At 38.3% G+C, this 14422-nt stretch overlaps 1 protein-coding gene across 1 annotated transcript in view; it reads left to right on the forward strand.

Moving 5' to 3' along the window:
- The first annotated feature begins 8037 nt into the window (after nucleotides 1–8037).
- The window catches only part of LOC117388550 (potassium voltage-gated channel subfamily B member 2-like), a 101957-nt gene continuing 95572 nt past the window's right edge, over nucleotides 8038–14422 (forward strand). Inside the window, exons 1-2 of the mRNA XM_033986116.2 lie at nucleotides 8038–8353; nucleotides 9113–9800. Coding sequence (XP_033842007.1) covers nucleotides 9216–9800 — 585 coding nt within the window. The 5' untranslated portion in view covers nucleotides 8038–8353; nucleotides 9113–9215. The remainder of the gene's footprint in view (nucleotides 8354–9112; nucleotides 9801–14422) is intronic.

Genomic DNA, 14422 nt, shown 5'->3' on the forward strand with positions numbered 1-14422 from the left:
TAGAATCAAGGATGGAATGTCAATGCAGTGCCATTCCTGATGGTAAAGGTCCAGCTGAGGAAAGGTTAGTATGATGATTATGTAAATAAAATCATAATACTAAAAAATAAAGACTGATTTATTATGTGCTGATAGACAAATAAAATTCATTAAAATGTAGTGTATTTATATTGACAACATATTTCTAAAATATTAAGACGGTGCAATAAAAGCATCTACAAAAGAGAACATGGCAATCACACAAGTTCAAGGATTGATCACATTAATTTACCACTAGTACCGGTAGTCAGCAGTACGATGTGTATCACCAGGACACGGAGCAACATGCCCAGATATTTTAGTTAGGCTTTTTCATTTTCCATTGATTATTATTTGTTATATATGTACATTCTTTCAACACAGGGTACTTGTTTAGAGGTACTGCTGAGTCACAAGATAAACGTCTCAGGACAGAAACTGTACCCAACGACGTAACCTGCTCTAATTCTACCTGGACACAGCACATAGCGTGTCAGGTAAAACTCTGGTACAATTTGCAGACATTTGTCACTATTTGGTCCGTCTGCTGCTGACAGTGTGCTCCTACAAATCAACCCAATTGGACTCCAGTCAACAATAAATATTGGATGTACATAAAAATACAGTATATTATGGAGGATCTATAGGGGGAGGGCTGTTAAATTTTAATGCAGAGTGTCTGAAGTGCAAATAGACTGAGTAAGTGTACGCCCACTTATAGGCTGTCATTACTATAAAGACTGAAGGGAACATTGGGAGGGAGCTTGTAGACAGTAGTTGATGTACTTTTTACATTGATGGATCTAAGGCCTAGTCTCTTACTCCTCGAAAATGAGGTAGTTTTAGTTGAAATGTATAATGTTGTTTTTTATTGGAACTAGTATCCGAACCTGTGGAGCTGATCTTGCACTGACAATATTTCTTCACTATATAACACCAAATATTTAAGTTATTACACACTTCTTACTTGTATTAAAACAATGCTTTTGCTGCATAATTTTACTTTTCTGGATATGATAAACAACTATTGTTATTGCAACAGGCAGCTTTCACAAATCTTATACATTTTTCCTCCCATGCATTTGTGAAGAAAAGGAAAAGCTTTTCAGAATCTTTTGCCTCCCAGGAGTGGGTAAGTTTGGGTTTCCTGTCCAAATGATTAATCTTTCACATTATTTCACGGTGGGACTCATAACAGCATAACATTACCTGTGGACCCAATTACACAACTGACAACAGTATCAGCGCTGCCCTGACTTATGGAAGCATAAACTCTGCTCAGAGTTTCAGCGCTGAACAAATTTAGAGAAATGATGAGCATCGAGGGTTTAATTTATCTGAGTCTACAATTTAAAATTAAACAAATACGACAATGTAGAAGTGGCCATGGGCTTTTTCGAGCTACAAAACTTTGTGATTCAAAATACGGAGAGTAACTCTGACACTGAATATAATAATACCAAAGCTAGTTTTTTTTTTTTTTTTTTTTATGATGGTGACTTATGTTTGGAGCCATTGCAGTGTTGCTTGAGGGCCCAAATATCATAGCACCAAACCAAACACATAATAAATAGTCTTAGCTAACCCTCCAGCTTGGTACTCCTGATATACTGGCTTAGAATCTGGATAAAGGTCCCACCACTGCTTCTAACACCCCAGTAACAGTAACAGTTGATAAATACATCTTACCTTTATCTTAGTATGTCTATGGCCTATTCAAAGCCCGCTGAGGTTCTGTTTGGGCTGTACTGTGCTTGTTTCTACATTCTACAGACATATCTTGTTTGACATAAAGATGAATTTATTTATTTATTTATTTATTTATTTATTTATTTATTTATTTATTTATTTATTTATTTATTTATTTATTTATTTATTTATTTATTTATTTATTTATTTATTTATTTATTTATTTATTTATTTATTTATTTATTTATTTATTTATTTATTTATTTATTTATTTATTTATTTGATAGGGACAATGCACATTAATGAACATCAGTATAGAACAGATGTAAATATGCTGAATTGCCGAGCTACAAAGCTAGTTTTCATCCGTAATCCCTAGGCAGGCAAATACATAAAAAATACAACATGCAATACAAGCAGCACAAACAAAAGTCTAGTGGTCACATGACTGGTTTGTTTTCAGCCATAGTTTCAGTTGTGTTTTAAAGCTGATCAGTGTAGGGCTCTCCTTTATATTTATTTGTATTTGATCCCACTGGAAAGCAGATACAAACAATCCTATATCCTATATTACGCAAAATTGACTTGTGAGATTTTGACCATATTATAATGCTGTTACCTCATCAAAAGCATACCTGGAGTTGTATTTTGTTTCATTCACACATGTTTGAGTGACCTATTATTATTAGTCTGTCTACATCTCCAAAAGCTAAAAATGCTCTTTTCCACCTTCACAGCTACGTTTTACCTTTTGTTTAGTAGAGATTGGCAGTTCCAGGGCTGAAATTATCCAAATGATTCTAGTGAAAGTGTGTAGAGTTTAAAAACACATGAAGGTTTAGTAACCTAAATATGCAGGGTTTGTGTGTTAAACATGTGTAAATGAAGCAAAACACAACTCCAGGTATGTTTATGATGAGGGAACAATTTTATAACTTAGATCAGAAAATAGTGTAATATGGTCCCTTTAAATAGCCACACATCAGAGTAGACAGGACATTACCATTCACAAAGCATCATCTCCTCTGTCTCTCCCCTGTGTGACATCAGTGTGGCGCCTGCACAAACAGAGGACACTTTCATCTGTAATAACAGGTCAAACTGCCAGCGAGTGTGTTTTTGAGCTGCAATTAGCCTGTGTATTATCCCAGCATTATCATCTCAGCTAAAGCACTTGGGGTTGAGGTGCAGCGCTGTTAGTCTGCTCTGGGAGACGCTGTAATGCACCCTAATGCACTGTGAAGAAGAGGATGCCGCAAATTTGTATTTTGTCTGTTTCATAGGAGTACCTCATTATAAATTCAGCGACAAAAATAAAAAAAACATAAAGATCACTAAAGATGCATTACATAACTTTTCTGGAGGAGAGTATGGTACATGTTATAACTTTGCCTAGAATGTTCTACAGTATAACATTAAACTTATTTATCTCCAACGACACAAGCAGATGGTGCTACTAGGCTAAGTTATACCCAGTATAAGAATGCATGATTTTCAAAGTATTATTGAGCAATTAAAACAACTGTTATTGATAAATGCGAGATAAATATGCTTTAGGCCAACAAAGCGATAACATCTCCATGGACACAAGCAGTTGGCGTAACCTCTTCCAGGAAAGGTACATAGTGAACCTTTAAATACCAATGGTGTTTTTGTTTTGTTAGATGCGGCCTTGTAAAGGATAACAGTAACGTGTTTGACAGAGCATTCTTCCATTGACACAAAGGTTGGCGATTTGCTCTCTGCTCTCTCATGCTGTGTCCTTGGGCAACACACTTGGCCTGCACACATTTGGCCTGCCTTGGGTCTCATGGGTCTGCGTGCACGGGCGAATAATCACTTTTATATGGCTGTATAATTATGATAGTTTCCACTAGTTTTGAGATGTATTGTTATAAAACATGATTATTTGTGGTCATTTATTGCATTAAGTGTAGTTTGTATGTTTACCTTTCTTTTTAGAGTGATTGAAAAACAAAATAAGGATTACTTTATGTGCATACTACATTATGGGGAGTGGGGGCACTGTTATGCAATGAAGTCCACCCATTACAAAATACATTTCATTCTTGTTGTGCCCAGAGAATTCTAGTACCTTCTGTTTGATAGTGTTTGACCATGTGGCATCCCTGACCTTCCCACACAGACAAACATCCAATAAAAAACATTAAACCAAAACAGGGCCCATTCAATTAGCGCTCTATAGCCTGGCTGTATAATGCAAAGTTCCCAGCATGACCAGGGGCCAATCAATCACATCTGTTTATGCAGTTGTGCAATGCGTACATCAAAACACATGGTATATTCTGTTCAGAGCTGGTTTAGAGGCATTGTTAGCTTGACAGATGGAAATGCGAGGTGCAGTTTGCATATTATCCTTGTGTTTATTTACAAAAGCTTAAAGCATTCAACAAGTGAGATAAAGTAATACCGGGATGAGACACCGCATTCGAAAATGGCGAGAATTTAGTTTTGGAAAGTCATATTGCTAACTTATCTCCTCTTAACCCCACCGGACGTGTTCCTATTTAGTATTTCAATAGTGAGGGTTGTAGACTCGAGTTGGAGGTGTAGTTTTGACACACTGGTTTTGTAAGCACCATCGGGAGCACTGAACAGGTGTGTCCAGCTGTGTGAATGAAAAGATGACAAAGATTAATGACTTAGGTCCACTGCTAGACCATTACACTGAAGGCCACTGCTGCCCGCTCTGGGTGAGTGGTAGTGTGGACCTTCACATGGACAGTGGCTAAAAATAGACAGGGAGAAATGAACAGGCGGATGCTGCTGTTTCCTCCCCTTTATTGACAAAATCAGAATCACACACACACACTGATCATACATGGACAGTTACATAGGGGCATGTTGTTCTGTGGAGGTACTACTGAATTCAGCTTGTGTCCCACTGCAAGTTTGAACTGGGACTTCATAACTTTGAAGCATGGAGGATATGAAAGTTTAATATCCAAGTGCTGAATATCCTGACATTGTGGGGTATATGTGGTTAGCGTATTAAAATCCTTTTTGCCCCAAAGGGTATATTGTAAAAACAGCCATATTGTGTCTATTATCTGCCATTTTATCACAAACCTGAAAGTATGCACTAAAATGGGTGATTAATTTGAATTTAAAAACTGTAAAAGATATGATTTAATGCGTATAGAGAATAGAAATGACAGCTTTTGACTAGCTAGAAACAAGTGGGGCCATGGTTGTCAGGTGAAATTCAACTCAAAACTTAAATGTTGTGTCACAATTTGGGAGAAACTGGATACAGCACTTGTAAGTCTTCTTATAAATACTGCTTTGGAATAAATTTAACATTGAGTGCTAATCCTAATTTTTCAGCGTTTAAAATAGCACAAATAACACTGCATTGACTTGTGCCCCTATACGGCTGGAGTACATATTCTAAAATGTGCTTCTTCTAATTCTAGCTGCGTGTCTCTGCCTCCGTGGCCCAAAGTGTTTCTTCAGCATGATGCTACAATTTGGGGTTGCCATGACGACAACCCACGCAGCAGCACATGCCCACATCGTACACAGGAATCACAGTCTCATGCCAGAGAACGTCCTTTATACTATTATAGGATTATGCTATTTGTAATGACCAGTTGAAGTAACAAAAGTGTAATTGTCTCATCTACTTATGGTCCTTGATTAGCCCTATTTTACTGTCTATTAAACATAATTGTGATTATAATTTAAATGTAAATTAAATTAAATTCTTAGATGCTGCTTTGAGAACGAGTATTCACCAAATCACCAAGTTGCAGCAGTGCATTATTTTTTACTACATGTCACGGTTAGCTCACTCTTTCACGGCACTGATTGGCTGCTCCTTTGACAATAATGAATCAGCACGAACACAGTCAATTGGCCTTAATCATTTTGCTGTATCCTAAGTAATTATTAAGGGACGATCACTGGCTATGGACCTATTAGGGCTTTCATTTACATGTGTCAATAAAGGCATGAGGAAACTTATTCACAGGCATGTACTATTAGAGGTGGGGATAATAATGGCCAAGTACAATTTTAGCTACACATTGCATACTTCCTGCTAGGCCTATTTAGTATTCATAAAAATATGCACAAATTGGTATTTGAAGTTACATTTTCACATCTTATGTCCTCAGTGATAAAGTGGCTGAGTGACTATTAGGCCTGTCACAATAACATATTTTGAAGTTCGATTTATTGCTGAAGTAAATATCATTGATAAACGATAATATTGAAACAGATTTATGCCACTGACACAATATCTCAAGAGCAGATACAAACCACAAAAACTATTCTAAATGTGCAATAAATCATGAGCTGCAATAAATAAACAACTAAATGAAATACTGTAGTACATTGAAGTTATTAATTCAACCTTTTATGGCTTAGATCTTATCATATAGCCAAAAAATAACCAAAAAGTAGTGCAAAGAAACTACACACAATAAATATTGACCCCTGTGTTCTCCCTGTGTCTGATCTGGTTTCTTCCAAGTCCTGTGTTTTTTTCCCCATCAACCTATTTTATGCACAATATACTACCCCTCCAGCTAGGTACTCCTAACCTGAACAAAACCTAGCTCAAGTATTGGAGACATAGAGTGATTGGTCAAATGTGTAAGATAAATTTCTCTACAGGGACTATAACGTAGATTTGGCTGTGGATCCGACTGATAACGACCTGTCTGTCCATGTTAACTTCTATGTCATATGAACGCACATATTGGCCTTTTTGTCGATTTGGCTCCTCCCACAGATTTTAACCAATGACATCTCGTTATCGACAATGATGTCACTTTTTATCAGTTGGTGTTTTGACCACCCAGGGAGCTTTTTTGACATAAAAATCAATTATTACTCAATTCCTCGCCCTTGTAATTGCATTGAGCTTGTCCAAAGTGTCTCGTAATCCCATCTTGATAACATATCCACTTCTGACGGGTGGGACCAAGTAGAGCCTTTGACCTTCAAGAAGACCCACCACACACTGAAGTCACTGTATACTCACATGCAAAGGCCCCGTTTAGTCAATGCGGCATTATTGATCACTTGTCACTGGAAGGAAGGAACATGCCAGAGGAATCAATTACACGTATGCAGTGTATAATCAGATTTCTCCAGAAAACGCTTGGCTAAGGGAAAACTGCCAAGCTGAGAGGGGAAATATCATTGGTGTATCGAATCCCTATTCATATGAACTGGGAAGAGAGTCTAATGGATAATAATAATGGATCTTTTAATATCTATTTCTTCATTTAGGAGCATGCTGAGGATGAAATCATTACTTCTTGATGACTAATAGATAGGGCTGGTGACTTGAGAGGTGAAGGTGGGTGTGGGTGGATTTTACAGTAGCTTATGGTGTTGTGCGGTCAGGAGGTCACTCCAAAGGGGTCATGAGGACTAGTTGTCTTGTCGGTGTAGCGTTACTTAGATCAGAGCCACGTCTCAAATGTTTGAGGTTGTTTCACTTACGAGAAGTGTTAGTCAATGTAATGGTGAGGTAATGGGACAGAGGGAAGAGAGCACCTTTTATTTGTAACTTAACACCTTGATGGGGACATAAAATGATCTTATACAAAGAGAAAGAAAATATGTAGTTTAAGTTAGACTCATCAGTTTGTAGCCTTTTGAATCTTTGATAATACATGATGGAGAATGACAGAACATAAATTATACGATATTAAAATGGCTATCTTCTCAATTCAAACATGTTAAATAGAAAGAAAGAACGCAAATTATATCAGTTTTAGATTATGCTGCTATAATCTCCAAATTGACTAGTGCATTGCTGTTTTTTTTAAATAAATTCTTTAACCAAATAATGCTTAAATATGGTGACCAAATGCTTCTATATAAAGTAATTATGAATAAAGTGTATTACTGATGAAAATGCAATGTGATACTTTGATTAAATAGGTCTTTTGGCATGTGTTTTATAGTCTGTATTTACATAAAAAATCGACTAGTCACGATTAGTCCGATTAATCGTTGCAGCCCTGATCGACATAATGACAAACATATCCTGCTGTGAGCTTCTGTCACACGTCCCGCTATGTCCTGGTAATTACTGTCATGAATTGTTACATTGGTGAACTATTGCGCGTGTTTGTGCGTCCGTGACAACTTTGCTGTGGAGACGTGTTGCAGCTGTAGTCCTTGTGTGTTTGGCTTGAGCGCTGTGTGTGAGGGATGATGGGAAGTGGTGCAGCCCTCGCGCGCCCCTCTGCTCCTCCTCGCCTAGTGTACAGCGGGACACTCTGCAGTTTGCTTATCCCGTTCCTTCCCGTTGCCTTTACGCGCACGACGTCTGCAGATCCACAGCGATACAGCGAGCGAGCACAGTCTTCTGCGCTCACGCGTTCTGCTTTTTGGATGAAGCCAGGACTCTTGGACAATGTTTGTGTTGGAAAAACATCTCAAAGCTTTTCACTATATCTAAGGAAAAAAACGAAACGATCCGTGGCAGTTTTATCCCGAGAGATTTTTCACTACAAAATGAGGGACCCACGTTTTCGCCGCGTCTACGGACTGGACTCACCGGTGGCAGCTTGACTAGAGGGGGATTCCGGCTCCCTTTTTATCTTTTCTCCCCTTGGAAAAAAGAGGAGTTTGCATGCACAACGTGGTTTATCTCGGCAAGGTGAGAGCGACTATTGTGTTTACTACTTTGGAAAGATTTAAAGCAGGTCTCAACCTTTTCCAGCGCTGCCTGTGTTGCTTAATTACATTAAAGGTGCTCTTTTTATGCTAAAACGTGTCTCCAATTTAATTTATAAGACTGCAGAGAAGCGGAAAGCCTTCTTCCATTATACAGAGCTAAATTGCCCCTATAGGCTTTAGTTAAACGTGATTAAAACTGTTGCATGCATAGAACTCTGCACTGACAACAGGACAGACTATTATTATGTTTTATTGCGTTTTTAGTCTAAATTTAATGTATAAATGTGTAAACTCACACATATGAACATGTTTAAATAGACTATATGCTGGGATTTTCTCTGTTGCTAATGAAATATTTAAGGGCACAAAGTTGCATAAAAATACTTCCTTAAAAATCATATAAACCTCCATGCTATTGTGTTTTTGAGCGATGGAAGCTGCAGAACGCTTTTTGGTGAGTTCATTGCCTTCACAGAGCAGCAAGCAAGAGCTCTGGAGGGAGTGAAAGAGTGAAAAGCAATCCAGCCATATTGACTGATAATGCTAAATTATTGATCAGCGCACCAATACCTTTTTAGAAACGAAATAAAAGCAATCAATACTGCAGCTACTGTAGCGTGACTGCTGTTTGTGTGTTTCTAATAATACCCAAGTAACAGGTGACAGTGCTGGCTTTCATAAGAGGCATATTTTGGATTTGTCATCACTGCTCTAATCTTTTCTATGTATTTTTTTTCAGCCATGGAGGGTCTTGCCTAAAGTGGATCCAACATAACTTCTTGAGTTTACTTAACATCGCAACATCTATATCCATTGAAAGTCTACCGTCCCATTTGTGAATCATGGCTGAGAAGACAGGTGGAGCGAGTCCAAAGCCTAGCAACCTCCGAACCGCCACATCCATACCCCCTGAACCTATCGACATCATCCGAACCAAGGCAAAATCGCGCCGAGTTCGCCTCAACGTGGGAGGACTCAACCATGAAGTCCTATGGCGGACCCTGGATCGCTTGCCCCGAACCAGGTTGGGCAAACTCCGTGATTGCAACACCCACGAATCCCTAATGGAGGTGTGCGACGACTACAGTCTGAATGAAAACGAGTTTTTCTTTGACAGACATCCAGGAGCATTCACCTCGATTTTGAATTTCTACCGCACGGGCAAGTTGCATATGATGGAGGAGATGTGCGCCTTGTCGTTTGGGCAGGAGTTGGACTACTGGGGCATAGATGAGATCTACCTGGAGTCTTGTTGCCAGGCGAGGTACCACCAGAAGAAGGAGCAGATGAACGAGGAGCTGAGGAGGGAAGCCGAGACGATGCGGGATAGGGAAGGAGAGGGGGAGTTTGATAACACCTGCTGCCCAGACAAGAGGAAGAAACTCTGGGATCTCCTGGAGAAACCCAACTCCTCTGTGGCTGCCAAGGTGAGTGCAGAGATAGAAAGTGTCAGCACACCATCCGCCCGATCATGTTACGATAACGCATCTTGATAACAAACATGCAGTATTGAGCAAAAGATAAGATTGTTTTTATGGATATAAACAACAACAGGTGTTACTGTATATAACATGGATCTATTTCCAGCACTGGTCCTATCTCAAAATGGTGAAGACCACCCAGTCCTATTTAGTTCAGGGCTAAATGCCTTAATCATTATTCACTAATATAGTGAAATTAGCCTCTAAAATATGCAAATTTTTTAAACAATAAGAAAATGTGTGTTTGCTGAAGCATGCAACCACTCTACTCACCTCACTTAAAACTTTTGCACAGTGCTGCATATTCAGATCTTAATCCCAACTATAATCCGGCGTCGTAGATTAAAAACCTTACATACTGTATTTACGTCAGCCTTTGACATCACTACCTATTGTCATGTTGTTATTCCAAGAAATTGATTCAGGAATCTCTCCACGTTGGGTAACAGTAATAGACATGGCATTGTGACAGATTGAGCGCTGATATGTTTGTACTTGGATCTCTGCTGGAGCTACATTAAAAATCAGTGCTTTGACAAAATAATTGGCAGACGTGACTACTGCTTTGCTTGTGTGAATAGCAGTTCAGTTGGTGGTGCCCACATGCACCAGATATCCCTGCGTATGCAACTGTTACTGAAGTTGATTTTGTTTTTAAGAGTGTGTTTTAAGTTTAAAAAAAGCCTTCCTGTGACTCATGTTATTTTCTCCAGTTAGTTTTCTGGATAGTTCAGTTGTGAGAGCAGATTGCACTGGACTTGTATTGAAGGAGCAGCGTTCTGTACAGCAGTGGTATCGTATGTCCGTATACCTCTCACATTGGATTTTCATCTCTTCTGTGATGCAGCAAAATTACAAGTCAATATGGCCCGTCTGCTGCAGGTTCATTCACTGCTTTCATCTTTATTGGCCATTTACCTTGACTGTAATGTATTTATTTAACATACTCATCTGAAGTATTGCCTGTTATTACTGTAGGCAACACAAATTATGTGGCAAAGTCAAGGTCTGGTAGAATAATAACATGTCCATAGGCTCCTCCCCCTTCTCCCCTTCTACTTCTGAGTTTCATTAGGTAGGTCAGTCCTGATGAAATCCAATCAGCAGTAATTTACGTTGGGTCTCCAGTATCCTGCTCTCATCATGGAGTGGTCCGGGGCAGGGCTGGACGGGATTATCTTCCATGTCAGGGGATCATAAACATGGGCCCTGTGTATGTGTGTGTGACAGGGATGAAACACACCTGTGATGTCCACTAGGAAACTGTTGGGGTATTCATGAGTCTTTTCCTAAATAAAAGGGAAAAGTAAACTTACACAAGAATTAAGAAACAATTTAAAGTGGTTAGGTCTTTGTAAAACTGCTATTAGTTCTATCAGTACAATCTACAGCTGGATCCGTAGCAATTCCAGTTAAAATAGTTCAATTTTTAGGGCTACACTCAAAATATCGATATAGCAATTTATTGTGAAAGGACCTCTTGGCAATAGGCGCAGTGATGCATAATACATTGCCAAGTTATAACTACCTGTTCACTTCTGCATTAAGGCTCAGTTTGTTGAGCTGAAAAAGTTATTTATAAATCAATTGTGTTGGAAAAAGCCACCTCTAAAACTGTGCAAACATTTTCAGGTAATTTTGTATTGTAATCAGATATATTGTTGAGCATTTTGTCCTCGATGCTTTGGGTACTCAAAACACTGTAATAATATATTGTGTCCACTTCTACTTACAATTGGCACAAATATCATTACTACTAGTGCTTCAGCTCATTTTATAAATATTAAAATATACCCCTGGTGAAGTTTTATTTACTTCTTAATTTAACACATGGACATCGCATGGAGTTGTTGGAGTTATGTTATCATGTGTACAGCCATATTGCTTCAGTATGATTTGTGCCTTCCAAGGACAGCCAACTTAATAGCGTCCATCTTCCATAGGTGCAGTTATACGTCTCACAAATCATATATAAAGATCCTGCCGATATGTATTTTATTCCTGAACGGTAATGGCAGCATTGGAGTCATTCAACATCCTGCGTGCTATTTACAATGATTTACCTTTTTATTTCCATGTCTATCTTTGCCATCTTCTCAGGTCTTGGGGGAAGCCTGCTGTATCTTAGAGGGAAACTCCACCCCAGGCCCATATCAGACTGAGATCCCTGTTGCTGAATAAATGTGAATTTAATGGTTTATTCTTGAAGGTTATCTGAAGCTAAAAGTGTATTTGGAAATACACTCGGCTGTCAGTTGGGAGGTCCCTGAGGTCGGGGAAGCCTTTTACGGGGTACTCAGAACCCTTGAAAGCCCTTGACCAGTAGAAAATGCCTTTACTAAGCTCTACATTGCTGTGTGTGCTTTATTCAACTGCACCTGAACTCCTTGCCAAATACAACCTGGAATACTCTTTAGTCTTCCCTGGAAAGCAGTTTGTCCTCTCAAGTCTGTCCCGATGAGATACTAGAGGACAATGTGTTGGTATATGGCGCTCAGGGCTGTAATAAAGGTTGATGCTTAGCTACTTGGTTTGCTAAAGCTGCGAGGTCTGCTGTTCCAACAAAGTAGCAAAAACTAAACCAATAAAATTTTACTTCACGTACTACTAACATGATAGTTGTCAAAAGTTTCGAAAATCAGATACTAATTGATACTAAAACTATTATTTAAACTCATTGGAACAAGTATTGATACTGAAAAGTCCTTTTGACATCACAGAAATGAACCTTTAATAGCTTTAGAATGATGTTGAACTGTTTCAGAACAAGTATCAGACACATAGACTCGTATAAGCCCATGAAACACTATGCAACCTATGTGGACGACTGAGGGATTGGACAGATGTACCCACATCGCAAAAAAAAAAGAAAGTACTACCATTTAATGTTGGAAATCACATTCTATTGTCTAAAGCAAGCATTTTTTTTATCATTATGGCATCAGAATCAGTATTGACTATCGAAATCAAGCGTGAAATTTTAGTATCCTGACAACACTATTGACAGTAAATGAAGCTAGTTTTGTTAAACACTGCATGAAGGCGTTGTGAATTTGATGTCTGCATCCTCTTTGCTTCAGTACACTTTATATTTTGCATTAGTTTGTAATGTGTCACGTACAGAGGCAATTAGATTCTTCAGCGCTCACTGTTCAACATCCAGTCAGTAGCTACGTTGCCAGACTTTTTAATATGCATCTTCTTTATGTTTTTATTTATTTACTATGCTTTTCTGTGATTATATACATTTGGTAGTTGCATTTTCAACTTTGATACAAGAGCTCACTTTTCACGACTGCCATCTTAATTCATTACTGATTTTAGTGGTAGTTGTTTACAATATCAGTCATATTCATTGTTGGCTTGCGACTCTTGGAAAACGACAGGACAGTATGATGTAATGGATGCAGCCTTGTAAAGGAGCCCTGAAGATGCTGAGCTGGATCTTTGCAAACCTTTTTTCTACTAAATAATGAATAAAATGGTAAAAAAAACAAAGAGGGCCCTGGGCTAATGTGGGTTTTTACCATTGACTTTGAGTGCTAGAGTCATGTGAAGAAAAGGAGGTTTTGTTTACATTTTGGCTGCAGCTAATGAATATTTTAGCAAGTCAGCGATTATTTTTTTCAACATTTTTAACCAAATATGTGTAAAAATAAGCTGTCGGAATGTGTATAGATAGAGAATATTTACAAATCAAGTGTGTTACATAGTATTTATTCTTTTTTTGACATTTTGCTTCAATAATGCTATTATATCTTTGTTATAAAACATCTGTTGGAATGTGCTTTACAGTTTGTATTGCCCAGATAATGATCATTAAAATAGTCCACGATTATGCTAGCAGTTAATTAGTCACAATTATTCAAATTAATTGTTGCAGCCCTAAACATAATCTTGTATTATGTATTGGCATCCTAGTGTTTAACAAGCACGTTCAAGGTCTATTGTTTATTGTGATACAAACTGCATATACATAGAGCTTGACACCTGTAATGTGATCTGCTTACATTTCTGTCTTGCAAATGTGCCAGCGAACACTTTGTTGCTCTCACTGTTTGCTATTCGATGAGCCATGCGCTGTAGCTGGTGGCATTGGTCAAACTGAGAAATAGCTTGCTCATATTGTCCCGCTACTTGAGGCTATAATTTCTGTTAATACAGCCAAACATGTCACCCTTGATTCTAGAGCAGAAGGATTTGTGCTGTCCCCATCGTCTCTCTATTTACAATGACTCACTGCCTCAGCCATACAACAAATACACTTATGACAAGCTAATATAAGTAAGCCCTGTCCAAACAACATTGCTTTGGGGGTGTCTGATGCTGGACTTGTGAAAATGTAGCTATTTGAATCTACTATTTGTAAAATGTAATCTAATTTGACTTGCAAGCAGAAAAAATAGAGTAAAATTCAAAGACGTAATAAACATCTAACTTTTGGCCATAAAACCAATGATTTAGAGAGTGTCCGGGCATTAACATATGAGTCAGGCTATTTGCCGAAGTCATAAATTAATGCTCAGAGTTGTTAGCTAGCAGAGTTCACATTGAATAATTGTCATGCC

The sequence above is a fragment of the Periophthalmus magnuspinnatus genome, chromosome 20 (assembly GCF_009829125.3).
Source record: "Periophthalmus magnuspinnatus isolate fPerMag1 chromosome 20, fPerMag1.2.pri, whole genome shotgun sequence".
In the NCBI taxonomy this organism is placed as follows: Eukaryota; Metazoa; Chordata; class Actinopteri; order Gobiiformes; family Gobiidae; genus Periophthalmus; species Periophthalmus magnuspinnatus.